Raw genomic sequence first — 25,280 nt, 5'->3', positions numbered from 1 at the left:
AACTGTAAGGTACGCTTAGGCTTTATGTAGCTCTGCCGATGTTCTTTGATTTTAGCCTATTAGTTAGGTTATCCAAAAAGTATTGTTAAAGTTAAAACAATTATTTTAGTTTGTTTAATGTGTTTAACAGCTTGTTAAATCAAAACTGTTCAAACAATGTCTGAAACTTTATATTTATCTCCACATTAAAGACAGTTAACTAAATGCTCTAAAATGTTGTTATCGCTGATCTTCTTTTAGAGTTTCTGATTATGTCTTACCAAAGTAAAATTCTATGGAATTCAAATGTTCATTAGTTTTTGATTTATATGTCTGGAAGTTGTAACTATTGACGTTGTAGCGTTGGTTGTAAAAAAATTTTTGTTTGCACATTGTATGGAGATAAGTATTAGTTTAAAAGTGAACAATACTCTAGGATTGATAAATGTGTTTTTGATTTATTTTATCTAAACAAGACTATAATTAGTTCCTATTTCATACTTGTAGTATGATTGCAACCCTGATTTGTTCATTGTTTTGTTCTTACAACTGTAAAGTTAAAATTTGTTTTATAAGTTTAATTTGTTAAGATATTTTATTTTTATTTTTCCGTAGTTGAGTTCTACTTTCTTGCCTAAGGTAAGTAAAGATTGAATATATTTATGTTTTGTCTCAGTATAGCTAATCAATATCTAATTTATATTGTTTATTATTGTGTTATTTATTATACTTAACTACAAGAGAGTAATTGTATTCTAAATCTGCTACTAAATAACTTAAACCAATTAATTTCTCATCGTTAAAGCTTTATTTGTATGTTAAAACTGTGATAATGTTCTTTAGTACATTCAAAGTAATAAAATCGTAGTAGCTTACTAGAAATTCAAACAAAAACAACTAAACTTTCTGAAAATTTACAATATTGATCGTAATTTACTGACTGTTATTTAGTTACTTTTGTTAAGGAGTTAGTTTGATTCTAAACGAGGTTGACAAAAAACCTGTAGTTTGAGATATTTTAAATTTAACAAAAAACCTAGAATTCATAACTTAAATCCTTTAAAAACTTTAAAAATCTGGAATTTTTAACAACTTTTTTTATGTAAAATGTAAGAAAAATCTATCATATCCAATAGTTTTTATTTGTAACAAATATAATTTAAATTACTATAAAATGCATTCCAGTAGCACTACAGTATCTTTTCAGTGTTTTTGTATACTCAAAGTGGACAAAAAGTTGTTGTACTTTCAAAATGTATTCGTTTATGTTTTATACAAAAGTTTTTACATATGTTGTGTAGCTTTGACTTATTCCTCTAATGAGTTGTTATGTTACATTTGTCTAGTTTTCTTTGCGTTTTCTAAAATTTATTTAAGTAAGTTAGTTTAAATCAGATAAACTAGTTTTTTTTCTGAAATAGTGGAGTATGTTTTGTTATTACATTTAATCTTTTAATTGAGGTGTTTTGCTAATTTGAAGTAATTTTACTGAAAATAGTTGTAATGCTTAAATCACACCATGTCAAAAAAAAAGACTCATATTTTAGTTAATGTTTAATTGTTATTACTGTAGAATCACTTGAGTTTGTTCGAAACACCTTAATGGTTTTTCATGAATTTGATCTAAAGTTTGTTTATTAGTCAAATTCGTTATTATACTTTAAACTTATTTTTCCTTAATTTAATTCTACTTCGGTTTAAATTTGATCGGTTTGATTTTTAGATTGAAAAGTATGTTTTACTTATGATTTAGATATATTTTTAGTTAGACACTTGATTGTTTTGTTGTTGTTACTGTAAAATAATTTTAAGGCTTATTTAAAAACTTTTCCACGGGTTCTCTTTAGTTAATAATGTTTGTAAATAAGTTAAGTTATTTCAAGTCCAAGTAATTCAGCATGTTCTTTTAAGCGCAAATATTTTTCACTTAACTACCAATTAAGTTTCAATTTCTCATAACAAACGTCATAGTTTGTCCACATATCCTCAAATTGGTATGTTTTTAATGCGTGTATATTTATTTTAAACTTTTTGTAATTATTCAATTTTTTTCCTTGCTCTTTTAATCGATGTAAACACAAGGGTAAACTTGTTTCAAAACTTTAAGGTACAGCTGTATTTAGGCTTTATGTAGTTCTGTCAATGTTGTTTGCATTTAGCTTTTTAGTTAACTTAAATTTTGTCCTTGCTGAAATTAAAACAAAATGTAATTGGTGTGGTAAAAAACCTTTGAGTTTTATTAAATCGAAAATGATAAAGTCTTGAAATTTATTATTTATCTCCATAATTCAGACAGTTATTGCACTAAAGGTTTATATCGCTAATCTTCTTTTAACATTTCTGACTATTTCTTGATAAAAGTAAAATTCAATGGATCAAAAGAAAATAATTAGTTTTTGTTTTTATTTGCCTGAAAGTTTTAACTATTTACGAAGTAGCGTTAATTGAAATTTTTGAAAATATATGTGTTGCCGTATATATGTTGATTTTGTTTCACACAACAAATTTGTTGGTTATCTATTTTATTTTAGTTACATGAATGAATTTTTTTCTTAAATCAATATTTTTTATTTCTGCAGTTACAAGTTTTATTCCTACCTTTGTTTTATTTTTGTTTGCATTCATTATTATATCTTTAAGGTTTTATTTTATGTTTTTGAAAACTTTATGTCTTGTGTTAACAATGTATCAATTGTTGTCGGAGATACGTTGTACATTAAGCTTTGAATTTTTTTTTGTACATCTTGATACCATTCAATCTATTTTGTACCAGTATATTATTTTGGATACTCTTTTAAGTTTTATTTTAATAATTTCTGAGCCTTTTAGGTTTTCAATCTCATTAAATGTTGAAATCATATTTGTGATAGATCAGTAAATTATTTGTTGTGCTGTCTTAAGATTTCTGCAATCATTTAATGAGCAAATATTAAAAGTAACGTACAAATATCATATTTAAACTGTGGTTTTTAGTATTATAAAATGGATATTTATTACAAATTTTGTATATTTGTATTAAATAATCTATTTATTATGCTCTAAATCAAGTTCAACAATTTTATGGTACTAATTAAGAGTGACATTGTTGTTTTATGTCGTTGCTATGGTTTTCTTGAACTAATCTTGTTTGTTGTTTTGTCGCCTGTTAAAATTTCATGTCTAAAACATTGTTAACTTATATTTTGTCATTATTAAAAACACTTTGAGTTAGTTTTTTGCCTAAAATAAAATAAAGCAACTTCAAACAACCCACTTAAGGACTTTCATAGCTTTTTTACTTTTCTAAAGCTAAGTTGTTTATTGTCATCAGCTGAAATTGCTTTATTTTAATCTTTATTATTTTAGAAAAGTTGTACGTATTTCTAGAGAATTACAAATCTTAGAATATTGTGAATAAATGTGTACATTTTAAAGCCATTCAGTTTCTATAACTGCAGTTGAACTACACCTGATGAGCGTGTAACTCAACAGTTTGTATTTTTATTGATTTAATTTACCTATTCATGATCCTATTAAATGTTCTTAATTTATATAATATTAAGAGTCATTTTTGAGTATTAAACTAAAGTTTTATACATTTAAGTAAGCTATAACTTTAGCTGCTAAAAAGCGTTTTATAATTATGAATCACAGTTAAAAAATATTGTAAATCAATAGATTGACGTAAGATAGTAGTTTATAAATGATTACAATATTCATTAAGAGTTTGTTTAATAGACTGACCCAATTTACTTTAATTCTTATTTTAAATCAGTTGATATTGATTCAGTCTTAAAGTAAGTAGTAAGGGTTAATTCATGTTTGTTTTCTATGTTTAAACTTTTACGGTTTGTAGTCTAAAGTTTAAAGAAGACATCATGTTGTAATGTTCGTAAATTATTAAACTTTCCATGTTATTAGTTACTTTAATTCAATTTTTTTTTTTAATTTAACCCAAAGTCTTTTAAATGTTCTTAATTGTTGAAATGACGTAACAATCAAGATATCTGATTTTAAGTTTTCTTATTTTCGTTTGTAATGTTAAAACATTATTAATTCTCTTTTTATATTTCCAATAAACTGTTTTTATTCTATCTTTAAAATGAGTTAATATTTTAGTTTACACGACAATCAAAAATCTGCTTAAACTTTAAATTAAATTCGAAAAATATTTTCTCACCACGAATTTCCTTTTTTGAGTTATGTGAACGTACTTTTGATAGTTTTTTATTCTGGGTTGCTTTAATTTATTGCTGTATGATGCTGATTTTGTTTCACACAATAAGTTTGTTGGTTATATGTTTTTTTTTTTACTTACATAAATGACATTTTTCTTAAAACAATCATTTTAAATGTGCAGTTACTTTTGTTCTTACCTTTGTTTTATTTTCATTTGCATTCATCATTATTTTTATATCTTTCTCAGGTTTCTTTATTGTATGTTTTTGAAAACTTTATGTCTTGTGTTAGCAATGTATCAATTGTTGTCAGAGATACGTTGTACATTAAGCTTGAGTTATTTTCTTGTACATCTTAAAGCCATTTTTAAAACTTTTTTGTACCAGACCATGATTTTAGATACTCTTAAGTTTGAATTTAAATACTGAAATTAATCAATATTCCGAATTTTTTAGGTTTTCAATCTCAATTTTTTGGGTTTCAATTGATATATGAGGTCATACCTGTGATAAATCAGTAACTAGTTTGTTGTGCTTTCTATAGATTTTTGCTTTTAATTTTTTTTCAATTTTAAGTTTTTAGTATATTTAATTACTGCCGTCATATAACGAGCAAATATTTTAAACACAAAAGTAACATACAAAGTTTCATATTCAAACTGTGGTTTTTAGTATTATAAGATGGATATTTACTACAAATTATGTATATTTGTATTAAATGATCCATATATTATACTCTAAATCAAGTTCAACAATTCTATAGAACTAATTCAGAGTGACATTGTTGTTTTATGTTGTTGCTATGGTTTTCTTGAACTAATCTTGTTTGTTCGTTGTATCGTCCCCTGTTAATATTCCATGTCTAAATTTTTTTTTTTTTGTGTTATTTAGTTGTTGCATTAGTTTTTTGCCTAAAATATACCAAGTTTAAATACAAAATTTAAGGGATTTTGTAACCGTTTAGATTTCAGTTTACTTTGAGTTTGCTTAAAAGTTTAATTGAAGCTGAGTCATCAGCTGAGTAACTTTTTAAAGTCAGTATAAACGTTGTATTTGTACAAACTGTTACTTTTAAATCTTTTAAAAATACGTAGAATATCTCATTTGATTGTTGATTGAGGCAAATACTCAATACGCTAGATATGCTTTTTACAATGTGTTATGGATATTGCCAATGGACCATAACTTTTTATCTTTTTTTGTTTACAATAAAAGTTTCTTTAAACTAATGTTTATAAACTTGCTCTTGGTAATGGTGCTTATAAAATGATTATTTTATCGTTAATATTAAAATTTCGTTAAATTACATTCAGTTTTCTATAACTGCAATTGTAACTGCAATTGTAACACGCCTGGAGTGTTTGTAATTCAGCAGTTTTTGTTTTTAATGATTATATTTAACTAATATACTCCTATTAGTTTTTATAAAGTTAAGAGTCACTTATGAGTTTTTAAACAATAGTTTTTATGTATGACTAACTAGTACATTTTATAATATTTAAGCTAACTATTACTTAAGACGTTCAAAAAAATTTAATTATGAATCATAGTTAGAAATATTTTTACATAAATGGCTGACTTTAACTAACAGTTTACAAATGATTACAATATACCTTAAGAGACCGACCCTGTTTTCTATTTACTTTAATTCTTGATTTATATCATCATTTAATTTATATTTGTTAAGAATTTAAGTTTTAAATATTATAAGTGTTCAAGTCCGCACATATTTAGTATAGAGATTAACTGTTCTGTAAGCTATTATAAAAATAAGGTTATAAAAAATAAAACAACTTTGTTTTTTTGATAAAGACCATGTAAAGGTTAAAACATTGTAAATAAATACTGCAGTTTAACAAATTTTATCAAGTTCAACTCGTGAACTCGGAGTATAACCAGTATATTGATTTGACTTTTCTTTCTTTTAAGCATTTGTATCAACTGAGCTTGATGTACTCCGGGCTACTTGGGTCTACAGGTTCGGCAGTTTCGACAAGAGCCAGATTCGCAAAAGTTTCGGGGCCATCTTTATCTTTAGTTGCTACCTCGGCCTGCGAGTGCGGGAGAGTTTAAGATCTAATAACCTCTTCGTTTTACTTATAAGATTAGTTTCAATATAGACTAACAAGTGTCTATATGCTTTATTATGCATAAAAATAAAAGACACAATAAGAAAGGTTTACTACTTTAGAAGTCTCCTTGCAGTTCACGATTATAATTGTGCTGTAACGAATGTTTGCTCGTACAGTTTACTGGTTCAGAACGTAGGGACTTATACTTCCTCGTTGACATCGGATGTAGAGCGCGCGAGATAAAAAGATACAATATTGAAATAAAGAAAGGAAAGATAGAAGTAATAAGTTTATGCCACCGAATGTGTAGGCTTATACGTTGAGTTCAATGTTCAAAATGACCAAAAATGGAAGTTGTTGCTTGAGGACAGCTTGTCTGCTACAGTATGCGTATAACTCAAATCGAGCTGTACGCCCCGTCGACATTGCTAAAGTAGGTATGCAAAATGTATATAGAACAAGATATAAAAAATACGTCATGTAGTAGTAAAGTTGTGAAGTAAAGTACAAAGTAAATGTTTTAGATAAACAAACAAATACTTAAATAAGATCATCCAGCTTTTCCAAGATTACGCTCAATGAGCCAAGTGACGTGGAGCTGCTTTCTTCTTGACATGAAGTCGGTAAAACTTGCTCTCTCATTAACTCGGCTGCTTATGTACACCTCGTTTGCATGATCAAAGCATGGTTCTAATTATAACATGCTGATAGAAGCATGATACCCGGCGTGAATAGTTAACTCTACATGGCATTTTGGAAAATGTGTCAACTAGCGTGACTAGCGAATGTTATTATTTGTTCGAAACCAAATTGTTTTCTTTTAATTATTATTAAGCGTAAATAATTTAAAAAATTAATTCATTATAAACTAACTCGACTTTTGGACTATCGAAGCAAAAACAATAAAATTTTCAGGACTTATTTATTTTCAGGACTTAGTTATTTTTTTGTAATGAGTAAGTTTTATGAAAGCAAGCAAATAGTATCATACTTCTCAAAAAGTTGTTCTATTCAATATAAAGAATATAAACTTTAAACTTTATTTTAAGAACAATTAATGATAGAAAAATAAAAAAAATCATAAAATAAGCTAATCATTATAAATATAAAAATCTAAACCTCAACTTAAACGAATTACGAGATGCTCCATAATCAAGTGTCACAAAATATACTTGAAATTAAAATCAAATTACAAAGGGGATTCATCTAAACTGTATAAAGTACATTTTTTGATAAAAATAAACTAATCATGATAAATAAAAAGTTGAATTTAAACCTCAAAATAAACGAATTACGAGAAGCTCAACGATCAAAAATATATTATTATAATATGTTTTAAATATGTAAAAATATATTATATGTTTGATTCAAAATATTTTTTTCCTAAAAAATTAGCTTCTTTATTTATACTATTTTTTTGATTGATGTCAATCTGCAACACCCCTTTAACACTTAACAAAAAGACAACAATCCAGCGTCAAAAAAATATAAATTAAGTTAAAAACGAGATTCATTCAAAATGCATTAAGCACATTTAACATAAAAGTAAAGAACGTATTGAACTTTTTAATAAGTTTTAAATTTCTTCAGCACAAAGGAATGGTAATTGAGTACGCTTACAACGAGCCATTTACGAGAACTTCCAGCAAAATTCACTTCAACTTGAAAGGTTTGATTAGATTAGAAGTTTTTACTCAATATTTTTCAAACAAAAGTTACGTTACGACTATTTCAGTATGAGACTAAAACTTAAAAAATTCGTACACCAGATAAAAACTAAACTATTAACTAATTTAAAATTTTTAAATATATTCAAGTATTTGTATTGACTCTAACGTAGTATTAGAAAAATGATGTATAATTTAAAATTTACAGATAAAAACTTTTAAACTGTTAGCAGTGTAAACAATTAACAAAACGTACATGAAAATTTCAAAAATTTAGTTTGACTTTAAAAAAATAACTCAAAAACTATTCTTTTGTTTAAACAACAAAATCAGATTATAGCTGCAGAAAATATATTTTTTTCCAGTATCGGCCGCATTGGAAGACACTGCCGATGAGATCGTGTCGAAGCTGCAGGGATCATCCGAAGTGTTTTCAGGATATTCAGGATCAGGTGAGGGTTCCGGTGACGTCACACCTGAGAACGAAACCTTCCCCAACCTGACACTGGGAGAAAAGAGGGTCCTGTACTCGAGGATCAACATCAGATACAAGAACGGTTTGATTTTGAAACTACGAGTTGAAGTTCATACTTAACTTGCGTTGTTGATAAAACTATGAATATGTTTTAAATCGGTGGTTACACAAAATCTTTTCAATTATTTCGAAATACTTCGTCATTCAGATCAAAATGTCGCCGATGTGAACTGTGTAAAAGACTTTTTTAGTAAAAAAAAACTTTAGAGAACGTTCACAAGCTATGCAAACTTAAGCATGTTTGCTACATATTTTTTCAAAAACTTTCAAGCTACATTCATTTAATTACTTTCCACAGAAACGGACTTGCTGGAATCGTTGGAAGAGTTGAGATTGGTGTTGGACGTTGAGAGCGTCGAAGTGCACGATCATCATTACGACGAGTGGGCGGGCTTCATCAAGCTCTACTGCGATCTCACTATGAGTTTGTGCGAATACGTTGACAGAGGAGGTTTGTTTTTCTTTTATTAAAAAATCCATGAAGTTTGTAGGTTTTTTTTCGGCTAAAATATGATTCAGAACCAAGTTTAAAAATCATATTTTCACTATAACTTATTTTCATATAATCACTACTTTTTTATATTTTCCTTTAATAATCCTAACATTTAAAACATAATTATTATACAACATCATATGAAATAATAACACTCGACATTCAACCAGGATCCGTCGATAGAGGAGGTTTGTTTTCCATATTTTCTACAAAAATTCCAAGTTCATTTTTATTCCAATAAACGTGGTTGTTTAAACGTGAAAAAATTTAAACAAGTATTTTAACTTTATTTTAAAGTTGTTTGATATACTGCGAAAACTTAAGAGTATTCACAAGTCTCACTTTCGTCAAATAAAAAATACTCCTGCAGTTTAATAACAAAACTGTGATAAAACTAATAGTACACGCAACAGCCTGCAAACAATTTTCCTTCCATAACATCTACTGTCTAAAACATAATTATATTTACAACGTCGTTTAAATTAATAACATTCGACATTCCGCCAGGATCCGGGGAAGGATCCGGCGAGGGATCCGGATCGATGAGGTCACTCGTGAGCTACAGAACGGCTTTGAGGTCGAGCGAGGAAGTGTTGCTGAAGATTGTGACGAGGAGGAACCACCACCAGGAGGCGAGTGCGCTCATGCGGAAAGTGAAGGCGGCGGCGGCGGCGGGCGCGGAAATCGGTGACACGATCGAACTGTGCGGCACTCAGATATACGGTGAGTTGTGAACAAAGAACAACATAAAGAACAATTAATCTGTTTAGAATGAGAGTTTTAGTTATTTATTTAAAAAACAGTATTTAAAAACGATTTGTTTTACACTTTTTGGTTCAACTTAGAATTTGTGGAACAGTTTTTGGAAGTACTAAGCTTATAGATTTATTCAGAAAAAATATAAAATTTAAGGATCTCTCTATACAAACGCCTTGTTTAACTTTTTCTAATTGCTTGTTTTTCCGACAGTCCTACCACCTTGGACTGAAGTCGAACCAACCATACCAGTTACGACACCTGAGGCCACCACAGTTCCTGAAATAACCACTCAACAGCTCAACACGACAGTTGACGTCACTACTAGTGAGTTTGAAAAAAAAATACTGTTTAATACGTTTCGTGTGTGTTTTTACAGCAGATACGTGCAAAAGTAATGCAGTAAACTAATTTGTTGGTTCGTACACAATGTAGTTGAAAGTTATAAATAAGTGTTTGTTTTGTTCCATTTAATGGTTGCTAATATACGTAAAACTCTTTTTTTGCCATAGAAGAAAATTAATGAGTTAGTTAACGAATTTTTTCTTTATTTTAAATGGTAGTGAGTTTACGGACCTTAAATTTTCTGCGAGAAGGAAATAGTTAGAATGAAATAAACAATTTAAAGCGACTTTTCTACTAAACAAATAGAAAATAAATTTTAGTTTTTCCCTTTAAAGTTAATCAAATAACAATTAGTTATTATCAACAAAAAAGAAAAGATAGTTAAACTAGTACTATAATTTTTTGAGTGTTGTTTGATAATTTATAATTACAAAAAGTAACAATCAAACAAATTCACAGGATTTAGGGAGCCGTCAACAGTTGGTCCACCTAGTGGTTGGTTGCTGATTGCGCTTGCTGTTGCCCTATTGGTCGCCATTGTTGCGTTGTCTGTGATGTCATACATAAAAGCTACAAAGTGAGTTTATTTGTATGTAAATATATACATATGTTTATTTTTAATAACTATTTATTATATCTCTAATGTCGCATATCAAAGCTACATAGTGAGTTATATACGTTTGTTATTTTTGTTTACAATTGTTTATTTTGTTTTGTCTGTGACGTCATACGTAAAAGCTACAAATTGAGTTGTTTGTAACCAATAAGACGTTGTAAGTATAACTTGTAAATGTACAAACAAGAACATTTGTCGAATAAAAGAAGCTTAAAGTTTTAAAATCTTTCAAAGCAAACTATTATCATTGTTTAGCTAAAGGCTTTCATGGTATTCAATGTGGCTTGCAAAGTATTTTCTATTTATTTATACAACTATATCTTTGTGCATTTTTTTGTATTGAAGTTTTTAGCTAGGGTTTGCACATAAACGAAGTTCTTAAAAACTCTAGTTTTTCAGTTTATTTTTTTTCAATAACGTTTTATTTTTACAGGCAAGGAAGCTACTCTCCGGCAGCTGCAGAAGCCGGACAAGCTTGAAACAAAACAAAACTTTAAAAAAAATCAATGTACGCTATAAAGGGCCAAGCTCGGAAAATACAAAAGAAAAGCTGATAAAACATTTTTTAAGATTTTATTTTTATACTAATTCGCTTGAACACTAATAAACTGTAATTTGGATTATAAACACAAGTTGTTTTAATGTAGTTTTAGCTTTCAGGTAGATATTGTTTGTTCAAAGTAATTGGTACTATGTGTACGAAGAAACTTTGTTTTACGCTCTACAAAAACAAAACGTTTATTCAAAACTAACTTGAAATCAAATCGTAACATAGTTTAAAAAGTGATTAAATGTAGTTAGTTCAAAATAATTTTTAAATAAAAAGAAATTAAAAATATCTGTACAAAAATGCCTCCCTAGTGTAATGTTATAACCTAGTAATTTAATACAGTTGTAATTGTTTTATGTATATGATGAATAATAGATAAACTTAACTAAAAGTTAACTACTGGCTTTAAAATTTGTATTAAACTTCATGACAATTAGTATTACTAGTATTGACCAATCATTTAAATATTGTGCAGATGAGTTGTTTTAAAAAAAGGCTATCGAAAACAAAAAAACACAAAGTTGTCTTTAGTTTAAGTATAAAATTATACTTCAGTAGCATTAATTAGACTCAAAGCATTATAGCGTGCTTTGACTGTTTTTCTGGGCGACATCTGAAAAACTAAAACTGTAAGAAAACGTAACAAAAAGGCGATTTAATGTGGTTTTAATTTTCAACACCGACTAATAGTTCATATCCAGCTGTTAGCTTTTTTCTGTCAAATAAAGTTTAGTTAAATAGTGTTTTTAATAAAAAAGACGTAGTTTTATAAGTTTTTTTTTCAGAAAACCAAAATTAACTAATCAAGTAGTTTTAAAATGTTTTTGTTAGAAAATAATGTGTACGTTATGTAAAAATTTTGTAGCAGCGAAAGCTTCACATTTTAAAAATGAAACTTTTCATTCAAAATAAGCCATTCAAAGTGTTCTATATAACTATTTAAAAATTATTATACCGCTCAAAGGATTTCCTTTTAAAGATTCGCAACGTTCGTAGTTATAACATTTTTATATAATTTATACGTTTTTTTTTGACTAATTAATTTACTTACATAACATTATATATGTTGTTTTATTATTAATACAAGTTAGTAGCTAGTTTTGATTAGCACTTTGTTTTTAGTTTCTTATATATAAAGGGTTTAAAAATACATTTTAGCTCAACAATGTAAGGCAATACTTTTACATGTTCAATATTAACTGAACTTAGGTTTGTATTTTGATTATTAAATAATAATAATAAAGAACTGGACTACTTAACAACACTTTTAATTATGTTTTACTGGTGTTTTCAAGTTGTTTAAAGTTTAAATACTTTTATGTACCTGAAAAAAAAATTGAGACAACTATGTTACGTAGTTTTCCAAAACGTATTACTAAAAGTTACTACGGGAACTACTCTATTTATTGAAGAAAAGTTATTGTGTTAACTCACTGAAAAAACTCAAGACACGCCCCTGCATTATGCTCTGTCAAAGTATATTCAAAGCAACAACCTTGTTAACAAATGCACGGTGTTCACCTTAGGTTTAGATTTTAAATTAGTTTGACTTTTTTTTGAGCATACTGTTAGTATAATGTTGCCAAATGCTTTACTAAGTTTTTATTTATCAAAATAGTTTTATTTGCTTCATACTATTACTTGTGTTTTAAATTCACAACAGTTAAACTACTTTTGTTAAAATAAGTATTTTAGATTTTTTGGTTTGGTGTTTAGACTTAAAAGTTTTTATTGTTTTTTTATGGTTTACTTGAATCTTGGGGTTTTAGAATTTTAAAGCCTCTCTGCAGTGTACTACATGTATTAATAGTTATACATTACATATTTTAAGAAATAAAGTGTTTGAGATTATTAAAATTTACTTAATACTGTTAAAAAATATTAAAAAATAACATAATTACCTAAATACTAAAGTTACACTCCATGCACATTTTGTGAAAAGTAAAACTCTTAGTATACTAATTTTGCTATTTGAACTAAAATTTCATAGATGCTGTATTTTATTCTTTTATTTTGTACATGTCACTTAAAAATTTTTTTATAATTTTCGATAGTATTATTAATAATACAAATTGTCAATGAAGGCTACGGTCCTCTTTAAAATGATAAGCACTAACTTCACTGATTTAGTATGAGACTCTTTTGTAAGTTTTTGTAAAACTCATTGTAAATTAAAGTAAGTTTAACTGTTATGTTAAATACGTGTTTGTACAGTATGGAAATAATCAAAAAAAAACTTTTACTGAAACTTAGTTTGCATAATAAAGTCTTGAAATAGTAAAATAGTATATGTTATTATCGTCTCTAGAAGTTGAGACCTTTTTGTTTGTTTTCGAACAATCAATGTACAAAATATGTTTTTTTATGTCTGTTTACAAGGATTATTTCGCTATAGCAAAATTTATAAATATGTGTTTATTAATAATATGTGTATAACAGTACAAAAACAATAGCTCAAAATAGGTAGAAAGTATTCTTTATTCTTGGTGTAAATGAATTCCAAATTTTATAGTTTTCTGATTATTTTAGAATAAGTTGATACGCCTAAACTTGTTATACTTACCAAAGTATTGTTATCTACTATTTAAACATCATTTGTTTGGTATTATTTTACTTATTATTATTACTAAGTATTGTAGCAAACTTGTGAAACTTATAGTAGATATTCTGGTAAGTTTACACTAGGTACTTGGCAAAAGGTAGAGATATTTCTTTCAGAATTTTTAAAGTACAAGTTTTTGGGTTTATTAATACAAAATTAAGTTTAATGCAAAAAATGTTTTAAATTGTATAAAAACAATGAGAAAACACTGTAGAGCTACTTTTAATGTGTTTTAAATAAAAATTTTAATAACGATAAAAAACTATCTACATGATAATTTTTCTAATCTATAAAAAACAAAACTTCATTACTTAAATGCTATTGTCGTTTAAAATTGTAGGTATTTTGTTCAAAATTCCAGTTTTTTTTTTCAAAATTGCTAATTTCCAGGTTTTTTTAAAATACAATGTCAACTTTCAAGTTTATTTGCAACCCTGTAGATATTCTAGCAAATTTTTAAACTTACACTAGATCTTACGGAGTGTATGATAAAGAGCAAAATAGGACCCACGCATATTTTAGGGGCGTTGTAAAACTTGAATTATATATTTCAAGACATTTTTAAACTTTCTGTACATTTTATCATTCTTCATTTTTTTGAGAAAATCGAGAATCCGTGAAACTTTAGTGAAAACGCGTAAAATGTGTTTTAGTGATGATTGCTACATGTACATAAGTATTCAGCTAAAAACTCGAAGGTCAAATTTTCAAGGTCCCATATAAATTACATAGGGTTTGTTCCTAGAAAAATGTAAGTAGTACGGTAGTGGTAAAAGCTTTTTTTTTTATTGTCTTTTTATGTGATTATGCACAAAAAGTTAAACTAAGATCTACTACATGATTTTTTAGGTAAACAGATCACTCTACTGTTCAAAGGTTGCTAGCACCGATGTAACAGTTTTGCCAGACGTTATCAATATTTTTGAGAGGTTATTATATTCTAGAATGTAAGTAGATTGTTTCGAAACTTGCTCAACACCTAATATTTCAGTTTAAACATTTATACAACTCATCAATAATTTAAAAGGTATGAATGATGTAAAAATCAAATTATCTTATCTTTATTTAAAAATTTTTATTGATCCCAAATGCCTTACATTTTATTTCAAAGGCCAAGCAACCCTCAAATTTGTTTATACACTTCCTGAAAAAGATTGAGAACTATAATTAAGCGCACTTGTGTAAAAAATTGACTGATGGTATTTTTAATAAAACGTTGGACACACAAAGTTACAGTAGATATACATTACATATCACACAATTTAAACAATTTATTGACAACAGAAAAACTTTTAATTTTTCTACAACTCAACAGAATTTACTAAAATTTAAACAATAAAAAATTTACTTCAAAATGCACATTTTAGGAATGCTTTAATTTGATATCCATCTCTAACATACATGATAAAACAGTATTTTAATCGGATAAAAATTAAAAATAGTGACTATTAAAAGTGCTCAACACTATGTGAATTATTTTCAAACCAAGCTAATATTTAACAAATCAAAACACTGCAAAATAAGATCGACCAATAACTGAAGACATCAGACTAGATTGAGCCAATCACAGAAGATTACTTCTTGATTGAGCCAATTCGAATCGTTTAAACTTCACCGGCCTCGCCTTCCTCGATGCCTTTGATGTAGAGGACGTTGTTGCATCTGTTTTAAAAAAATATTCATCTAAACTAAGTACGTGTACAAATTTGTGAATTTGCCATAAATGGTGTAAGAAAAGTGAATCATATTAAACACCTACTTAATATATTTCAAATATAAGAGAATTTAACGTACAGAACATTGTTGCATCTATTTAAAAAAAAAAGTTTTAGATAATTTGATTAGAAACAAATAATAATTTGTAAGTTTGTTCAATGTAGGGAACATCCAATACTATTGTAAATGTGAAGAATTTATAACTATAAAAAATATGTCAAGTTTCATAACCAAAATCACTTATTTGATTTTTTTTCAGCTTTAGACTTTTATATTTATTCACATGTTTTTATGGCATACATTTTTTAACAGGGTTTCCACTCTTTGAATCAAAAAACTATTAAATGTACGCTTAGTGTTTAACTGAGCTTTTCAAAATGCTTAATAAATTTTTTATTGCCTCTGGCGTGCATACAATTTCTGAGAGTAGTAAAAGCTGGCCGTGAAGCTGAAAAAAAACTAAATGAGCATTTCAAAATCAATAAAAATATGTCCTGGAGCTTTAAAATATCTTAAAACTAACCAGAGTCAGCCTGAGTTTAAAAACAAATCACAATGTCCTGGTATTTCTAAAAAAATTAATATCCTAAGTTATCCCAAGTATTTTGAGTGAGTGGCAACCCTATTTTAAGAACTATTTATCTATAAAAACAAGAAAATGAATTCTGAAACATGAAAATTATTCTTAAATATTATATTTACAATATTATTCATCAAAACTATCTTTAAATACCTCTGTTTAAAACTTGAAACTTGAAAAATTTTAGAAAAACTTTAAGCTACAAACCAATTACAGGGTTGCCACTCGTTTGTTCAAAAATTTTTCTAGGTTTTCCAAATTTCATCCAGGTTTTTAAAAGTACACATTTTTGGGTCTATTTTTAGTTTAATGTTAAGTTTAAGCCTTAATCTAATTTTTTTAGTTTGTTTAAAAATGAGCAGGTAGAATTACAAGTGATGAGCTCCAAACTCACTTGCTTGACCTTCATAAAACGTTTATCGTTGCGAAGGGAAGAGTGAGTTCTGATGTTTTCTACCTTATAAAAAATAGATAAAACTTGTTCGAATATAGTTTGTTGTGTTTTTAAATTTCCAAGTGTTTTATTTTTCTTAATATAGTACACTATCATAAAAATTAAAGTACAAATTATTAATTCATGAAATCAATGAAATTATAATAAAATTATTAATAATTAATTAAGTATATAGTGTTAGGGGTGCGAGATCAAATTAAGAGATTTTAGGGGTGCGGAGCATCAAAAAGGTTGGGAGCCACTGGTTTAAGGTAAGAAACTGTGTTAAATAATATAAAAACATTGAAAAGATACTGTAAAGCTACTTTAAATATGTTTTTTAATAAAAAAATTTTGATGATAACAAAATTTTTTTATTTATGTGAAAGATTTTTTGAGTCAAATTGAAATTTTACTACTGAACATGTAAAAATTGTTAAAATTAGGTTTTTTTAGTGATTTTTGTTCAAAATGCCAAGTTTTGCCAGGTTTTTTTCAAAATTTCCCAAATTCCAGGTTTTTCTAGGTTTTTTTGCCTAAATTGTCAAATCCCAGGTTTTTCCAGGATTCCAGGTAAAGTGACAAACCTGCAATTAACAATATACAATTTCATACTACAACAAAAAAATTAACAGATTTAGACAATATTTTGTAAGCTTTTATTTCAATTTTAAAAATATTAAAAATAACAATAAACATTGAATATTCTTTTACATAAACAAAAAATTAAAATTTAATATTTTTTTATGCAGATAATTGCATTATATAAAAAGAAATTTTATTAAACCATTCTTTGATAAAATCAATAAGAAGTAATATATTTATTTTACGCAAATCACCATTTTACTTTAGTTTATTCTTTTTTTATTTTACTAAAACAACTGGATAAAACTATCACTGTACACATGCACTCAAACTATTTATATTTTTCATCTAAACTTATCCTACATACAAACAACTAATAACCTGATGAGAATTTCACCGAGGTTACCAGCTTTGTTTCCTTCAACAAACTCTTCGGTGTTTGCGAGTTGCATGTTCATGTATCCGTCAACACTCACCAAATATCCTGATATAAAAAATATAAGTTAAAAATATGCACACTATATTATATTGTAGTTGCATATCCACCAAACATCGTACAATGTGAAAAACTTAAAAACACCAACACTTTATAGCATTGTGAGTAAATAGTGTTTATTTCAAAAACATATCAATTAAGATCAAATACATATTCATTGTTGTTCACAAAGTATCCTGAGTTGATATATAATGTAAGTAAAGTTTATATTTATATACATATTTTCTATCATGTGATAAAATATACTAAATAAACTACTGTTAATAATACTAGCTATTGTGCATTAAGTATAAATTATGAGTGTTTATCAACACTATAAGTTCTAGTATAGAAATTTAGAATGTCCATTGACATATTCTTCAAAAAGTCAACCTACTATTTTCAAAATCTCTGCTTTAGATTTCCAATATTTTAGGAATAAAAACTCGGTGAATAAATATATGGTCAAGAAGACTTTCAAATGTTAACTAAAAACTCAATAATAATTAATTCAAACTATTTTTAAACAAGCAATTTGTATACATATGCTCTTGGAGAGTTTTTCTGTACTTTTCTGTACTTTAGCTTCTTTGTGAAAGCTTTAAATACAAACTACAAGCCAGTTTTTGTAGAATTCAAAAATATCATTTAACTTTTGAGATATTTATTTTTTGTAAAAAGTTTCAGATACAAACGTATGGACTTAACAAACGCGGTCAATTTTCTCAAAAATTTTAAAATTCACTAAAAATCTATCTCCTCCTTCATTTTTCAAGCAAACTTCTTGGAATTTTCAGAAAATGTTTCTTATGTTAAAAAGAAAAAATGTTACTTATGAATTTTAATTACTTATAAAAATAAAATTTTATCTCAAAAGTTAAAAAAAAGTGTTTTTTTTTTTAAATAAAATAATTCTACAATTTTTTTTTAATTCCAAAGTATTATGTTTTGTTATTGTATAGAGATTAGACTGTGAAAGTTTGAAGATTGCTTGAAAAATGTAGGAGGAGATAGATTCTAAATAAAATATTCTTTTTTTGCTGTTTTAGTTTTCCCTTCCCATAGGGAACCTATTATGCGGCCCGACTTTGACTGTTCATATCTCAAAACATAATTAGATTTTTTTTAAACAATAAAAAGCATCTTGAAGCTTAGAAAAAACTCTATAAAATAAGATTAACTTGTAAAAAACATGGCTTACCTCCCCCCTTATGGCCTTAACAATATATATAAATACAAATCTCTATTCTCCATACCCCACTTCAGATTCACAATGACTTTTCAATGAGCAAAATAAAATATACAACACAACTAAACTTTACATTTATTTACATTATTTTTATGTAAACGTACCTCTATACTCCATACCCCATTTCAGCTTGACCATGACTGGCTTACCAGTGAGCTGGTTCAAAAACGGCTTGGGGTTCATTGGCATAGAAGACATGGTGACTATTTAATAGTATTTTCTGTAAAAATAATGTTTACAGCTTTGACATCTTCTCTTGGTAGCGAATCATAGATTACAAAACTGTTTGAACTAGGCTAAAAAATAATCTTCAGAGTTTTTTTTCCATGTTGTAAGATATCAGTTTTGCTGCCATAATCAATAAAAGCAAAGTTTTTTTCAAAGCCATTCATAAATGTTTTGGTAAGTGTATATTAGCATTTACTCACTACGCACAATATGGATTTTTTTCTACCTGCTTCAAATTTAAAGCTGAACAAGTTGGTATATCAGCGACTACAAAAACTCTATAGTTGCCAAAACGTATTAAAATAAGTAATAACTAAAATGAGTTACAAACTTTTAAATGTAATGCTACAAGCTGATGAGAAAAGGTTTTAAAATACACATAATTCATCTTGAACAAATTATTAAACATTTTAAGTAAACCAAAAGCAATTTTGTAAAATTTAGAGGTAAATACTTGTTTTATATACTTTTTAAATGTTTTCAAATGTATTTTACATGAGCACAATGAATTACTGTAGCTTAAATATTAAACAGTACGTTCAAACAAATATCGATAATGTAGTAAAAAAGGAAGAAATTAAGAAAAACTTTAAAAAGTTTTAGATACAAAGTTAAATAAAGTTTGTACGAAAAAAGTATTTAAGCTTTAACTTTATCTTAATTAAAAAACACATAACTGAAGAAATTATTAAGTGATAAACATTTCAAATAAATTAAAAACGGTTTTGTAAAATTTACATTTCAATACTTGTTTTGTATAATTTTTAGATGCTGTCAAATGTAGTTTGTATGAGCATAATGAATTTTTCAACTTCAATTTTAAACAACGTGTTTAACTAAGTATCATTTATACAGTTAAAAAAGTAAAACTTAAAAAAAACTATAAAAAGAATCAATAAAAGAATCATCAAATAAAAATAAGATTTAAACAAGTAAATTTATCTTTTACAAAGTAAAAAAAGTAATGTTTAACACTGCGTAAAACAAAAAATACTTTATGCTGGAAAAAGTTAAAAATCGCTCTGCTATGCTTACATAGTTTTTCAATTTGTAGTTTTAAATGAATTCTGGAAAATCTTACATTTTAATGTGACATCACAACAAGAAAGCTTTTTGGAAAATGCTTTTCTGCCTGGGCAAACTCATTTGTAAAAAGTAGTTGTAGGAGAAGGAGCTCTAGGTTCTGGACTTTAATTTTTCTTTTTTTCATTGTGCAGTTTGAGTACACTAAACAAAGTACTGCATCTATCAATTGTCAATGTTGCTTTAGACAAATCTTGTTATTGATGATTATTTTTATTGTTGTCTAATCTTCTAAAACATTAATTTCTTTATATTTTCTGAGAAAGTTTAAGAAATCACTTGATCTATAAAATATTTTGAAAAGTACTATTTCAATGAATATTCTTTTCAGAAAAGCACTTGTAGTAGTAACATGTGTTTTTTTCTTTTTTTATTCTGTTTAAGTAAGCTTTGTAAAATACTTGGCAAACTCTATTTGATTGTCAATATTCTTGAAGACAAAATTAGTTCTTGATAGTTTTTGCTCATTTAATCTTTTAAAACTCTTACATTCTACATTGTTTTAGTGAGTTAAAAAAAGCATTTGACATAGTTTGGGAATCAACAGTCTTGAAGTTTATGTTGATAACTAATATTCATTTTCTCATGCAAAACCTATGAAAAAATTCTTTATTTGATCTTGTAATTCATCATAGAATGAATATATCTTTATTCATAAAAACAGGCTCACAAATATGACATTTCAGACAACATCAGTACATGATGCCAGAAAAAAAACTCTTCAAGAAGCTTTAAAAACTTGCATCTCAGTCTTTGAAACACCATTGTAAAGTGAACTGAGTAAAAGAATGCTTTGAAAAATCTTTTTAACCTCTGTAAGAACATATGAGGTTGTCTCAAAGCCTTTATCTTTTTAAGTTGTATCTATTCCTATAGGTTGAGTTTAGAAAATGGATCAAACATTAATGGATTCTGTTTGGATGATGAGTACCTACTACAGCAGCTGTTGAGGTTAGTTTGTTTAATAGTTAATAGGATAGTTTGAATTTGTGCAAAACTTAACTGCCAGGGTTACCAGTCAGACTAGTTGGATATAAGAAAATTAAGTATTTTTGGATATTTTTAATAAATCACGATTCTTAAGATTTTATATTTTCTACTCATAATTGTTGAGCCCTTTTGTTACTGTTAAAGTTTTGAATACTTGAACAACATTAAGCTTTAGATATTAATTGAATTTTGCACAAATTCAGACTAGCATTTTTTATTAATAGAGCTGTGACCTTGGTTTATACCATTAACATATATTTGTCTTGTTGGGCTTCATTCTGCTAAGATTTTTAAGCTACCTTAAATAAGACTCAAACATAAATAAAATCAATAAAAACATTGTGGTAAATTTTATAAGCTTTTGCAAAAAAGCATTGCATTCTTGAATGAAGCCCAAAGAGACAGCAAGCTAAGTAATATAGTTATAATAAAGTTGAATAAATTGTATTAATGTAGTTTAAATATTATTAGATTAATGATATATTTAGTAAGAAGTATTTCTTAAACTGTGCATGTAAGATAAGTAGCATTTAAAACAAAATTGTAGTATTTCTGTATTAGTTTCAAAAAATAATTAAATTTTTTACAAATTAATAGAATTAAACCATATCAGGATTAGGTTTTTTAGTAAACAAAATGTAAAAATGTCCCAAATTTTAAGTTTGCATTCATACATTTACAAAGCAGTTAACAGCAAGCAAAGTTTGAAGGTTGTTAGTGCATATGTGTATGAGGTTTATTTTTACTTTTGTTTTGAGATTTTCTGTTCTTCTAATACTTACTTCTTTCTAATCTTTTATCTATCAACAATTTCTTTTGTTCATATGAATGCACTAACAAGCTTTATCAATAACTTGCTGTACTGTTTTCTGTGTATGTGTTAAAGATAAATCATTTCTTTAAAGATTAAAAGTTTTAAAGCTAATGAAACAACACTAAATATAGTTAAAAACTCAATGTACTTTTGTTAAGACAAAATTTTGGGAATAGTATAATTTTTTTTTGTTATATCAGGTTAATACAGGCATAAAGGTTTTAAATGATGAGTATTTAAGATGCAATATTGACAAATTTTGAAATGATTAACAGGAAAATCAGTCACATAGAGTAGTATGGTTTAATTGTTTTAGTTTGTAACAATGTGTTGATAAATTGAAAACAGCAAACACCTTTAGTTTATATGTACACTTATTAAGTTGTCTGAACTCAACTATTAATGCAGTCTAATTTTAAGTCTAGTAGTAAAAATATAAAGTTAATTAAAATACACCAGTCAGTAATGGTAGTAACAGTTAATGAAAAGCATATGTTTTTAATAGATTGATTATTAATAAGTAAAGTTACATGAAAAGTAAAATGATATCTTGTAGTAGGAACAGTATAAAATTGAATTTAAATAAAGCTATAAACACTGTGTGACAATTTAATAATCATTGACAAAAATATACAAATCAAACAATTTTTTCATTTCAAGTGTTGATTAACTTTTGATCAATTTAAGTTTATACTGTTTTGGAAAGGTTACTAATTAAGATCAATTTACATAAGCAAGTTAAGTGACTATTGTTTGAATATACATAGAAAGCAATTCAATCATATAAATAGATTTGTCAATGTACACACTTAGACTCATATTAAACTTTCTATTTTTATTTGGTACATTTTCTGTCATTAAAAAGTACATTTATCTACTGATGAACTGTTTTCTATGTATTTGTAAAACATTAGGTAATAAACTAGGGTGGTGTAATGTCTGAAACTATATTTCATTTAATTTAGTATCTAAATCATAACATAAAAATGTAATCTTATCAAAAATCTACAAGGTGCGCATTCTAAGAAGTACGCACCCGCATAAGGTACGCACTAATTTTTAACAGCAGATTTTCTGTTACAACTAAAGGTATTATTTAAGAAGTACGCACCCGCATAAGGTACGCACTATATTTTAACAGCACATTTTCTGTTGCAACTAAAGGTATTATTTAAGAAGTACGCATCCGCGTAAGGTACGCACTAAATTTTTAATAACATATTCTTTTTAGTCATTAAAGAGGTTTTTTATGAAGTACGCACCCGCATAAGGTACGCACTGAATTTTTAAGGACCGCCACCCATTTTTTCAAAAATGGGGAATCCCCAGAACCGAAAATTGATGGGGAAATTTTTGATGAAGATTATTTAAAATTATTTTTTCTAAGGCATTTCGCCGGCTCCGCCGGCGAAAAAATTTTCACTTTTTCCTTCTCCCTTTTTCTTCACGGCCTTTTTTCTTGAAGGCCACCTTTTTCTGTCAAATGGACCGTGAGTAGCGTAACTGCCAAACAAGTATATGTTTTTATATTTGTACGGTCTTTATCTGTTATCTTTTACCAACCTTGAGCTTATATGATCTAACTTATCAGTGTATAACCATTAAAGGCCTGACGGTAATATCAGTTTCGATTGTTCAATTGTAGACTGAGTGGTTTTATATTGATGAGTTTGATTAGTAAGTGTTAAGGTTAAGGTTAAGGTGCTCCGCACCTGTCATCTCCCCGGCCTGCCCTTAGTTTTTTTTTAATTCTTGTCCTTTAGGCCCGGTTACTCTGCTGGTCGGCACCCCTTTTAGTTATGACTTTGATGTACGAGTAAATGTGCTAGTACTTTTAAGTCATAACTAATTTAAATTTAAATTATTTTTCTAACTTCAAAATTAATTTTCACTTAATTAGAAGTCATAAGATACAACAGACTAATTTCACTCTACGTTGTTTGATAGATAACAGATATAATCTACTAATGAGCGACTTGTTTTTATTTTATGCTACTTTTACATTAAACACTTTCTTCTAAATTTGTCCACATAAAATTAAGGAATTTTACAAATAATTTGCACCAGTTATAGGAACATTTCTTTTCTGCTATCTTCCACATTAATTCATTGAATTCTTTTTTTTTATTTTTACTATATTGTTGCGTCATAATCTGGTATTCTCTTTTTTATATAAACTGTTTGATTTTTGTTAATTATGTAAAATACATGCAAGTTAAATTATTTTTTTATTTATCATTTACTATCAGACCATAAGACTTTAAGTATGACTTGATTAGAGTAATTGTATTCTTATTTTTCAATTTGCTATCAAATAACTAAATACAATTCAATGCTTGTGCTTATATTTATTTGTATTAAACCAGAAGATTACGGTATTTTTCCATTGTTTTAACTTCATAACGTACATCACCCTGCAGATAAAACTGTCTAAAATTACCTTAACTAGTTAGACTAATTACTCTACATTAAACTTTACTAAGAAATTCAGTTTTATGCTGCCTCAAAGTTGTACAAGCTGTTTGTTTTGAAATGTACAGGAATTTTGTATATGCTATGTAAAACTTTCACTGATACAGGTATGGAAATCATCTTTTGTGTTAAGTTATCATTTTCTTGTTTATTCTTTTCATTGGCTCTTAACAAACTTACGTATTCCTACTACATATTTCTTTGGTTTCTTAACTTTTATGCTTATATTTTCTAAAGTTTGTAAATCTTACTAAATGGTTCGCTTGGCTGCATTTTTTCGTAAAAAAGTTGTTTATTCTTTCCTTAAGTTTAATAACGTAAGTAGATCAATAAGGTAACTAAATATTATATTTGTATGATGTTCAGCGAACAAAATAATTTACTCAAATAAAATACAGTTGTTTGTTTGAAGTTTGTGTAAAGCGACACACAAACTATACCAGATATCCAAAATTATGTGCCACCTTTTCCAATTAGCTTTAATTTATCACTTACTGTCTTAAGCGTTTATTATTTTCATTGAACATCTCTTTTTAATTAGCTAACAGCGTGTTTGAGTATACGGACTAAGGTTGTTTGACAGTTTATAATAAAAAGAAGATATTTTTTTTTCAAAGTAGTCCTATTTATTTGCTTTCTTTTTTTTTGCGTTGTTTGCGGTTACATATAGTATTTCTATCATGTGTTAATCATTGATTGTACATGATGAATCTTTAACAAAAGTGTGGAAGCATATATTCGTTTAAGGTTTTTTGAGTTACTCATGTATTATTATTTTAGTCTCGTTATTTATGTCGTATGCCGAGTAAGTATTTTAGTTACATTTAAATTGTCATTTAGGTGTTGTTTGCAAGTTTTATACTTTAAGCCTTCTTGAACATTT

At 27.1% G+C, this 25,280-nt stretch overlaps 1 protein-coding gene across 1 annotated transcript; it reads right to left on the bottom strand.

The window, feature by feature from the left end:
• Positions 1-15,376: 15,376 nt before the first annotated feature.
• Positions 15,377-19,008, bottom strand: LOC145833848 (small nuclear ribonucleoprotein F-like). The gene is made up of 3 exons (XM_082941063.1): positions 18,915-19,008; positions 17,468-17,570; positions 15,377-15,434 (listed from the first exon to the last, which is right to left on the bottom strand). The coding sequence occupies exons 1-3, from the start codon at positions 19,006-19,008 to the stop codon at positions 15,377-15,379; spliced, it is 255 nt and encodes an 84-aa protein (XP_082797189.1).
• Between the last annotated feature and the right edge of the window lie 6,272 nt (positions 19,009-25,280).

The sequence above is a fragment of the Thalia democratica genome, chromosome 4 (assembly GCF_965202585.1).
Source record: "Thalia democratica chromosome 4, ktThaDemo2.hap1.1, whole genome shotgun sequence".
Taxonomy (NCBI): domain Eukaryota; kingdom Metazoa; phylum Chordata; class Thaliacea; order Salpida; family Salpidae; genus Thalia; species Thalia democratica.
This window is presented reverse-complemented; position numbering and strand designations above follow the sequence as displayed.

Bases quoted from the DNA above. Each gene is read 5' to 3' on its own strand.
- LOC145833848 (XM_082941063.1), bottom strand. From the start codon at position 19,008: ATGTCTTCTATGCCAATGAACCCCAAGCCGTTTTTGAACCAGCTCACT. The intron at 17,571-18,914 runs GTACGTTTACAT...TTTTTATATCAG, and splicing joins ATGGGGTATGGAGTATAGAG to GATATTTGGTGAGTGTTGAC. The intron at 15,435-17,467 runs GTTATTAGTTGT...TTTTTAAAACAG, and splicing joins CTCGGTGAAATTCTCATCAG to ATGCAACAACGTCCTCTACA.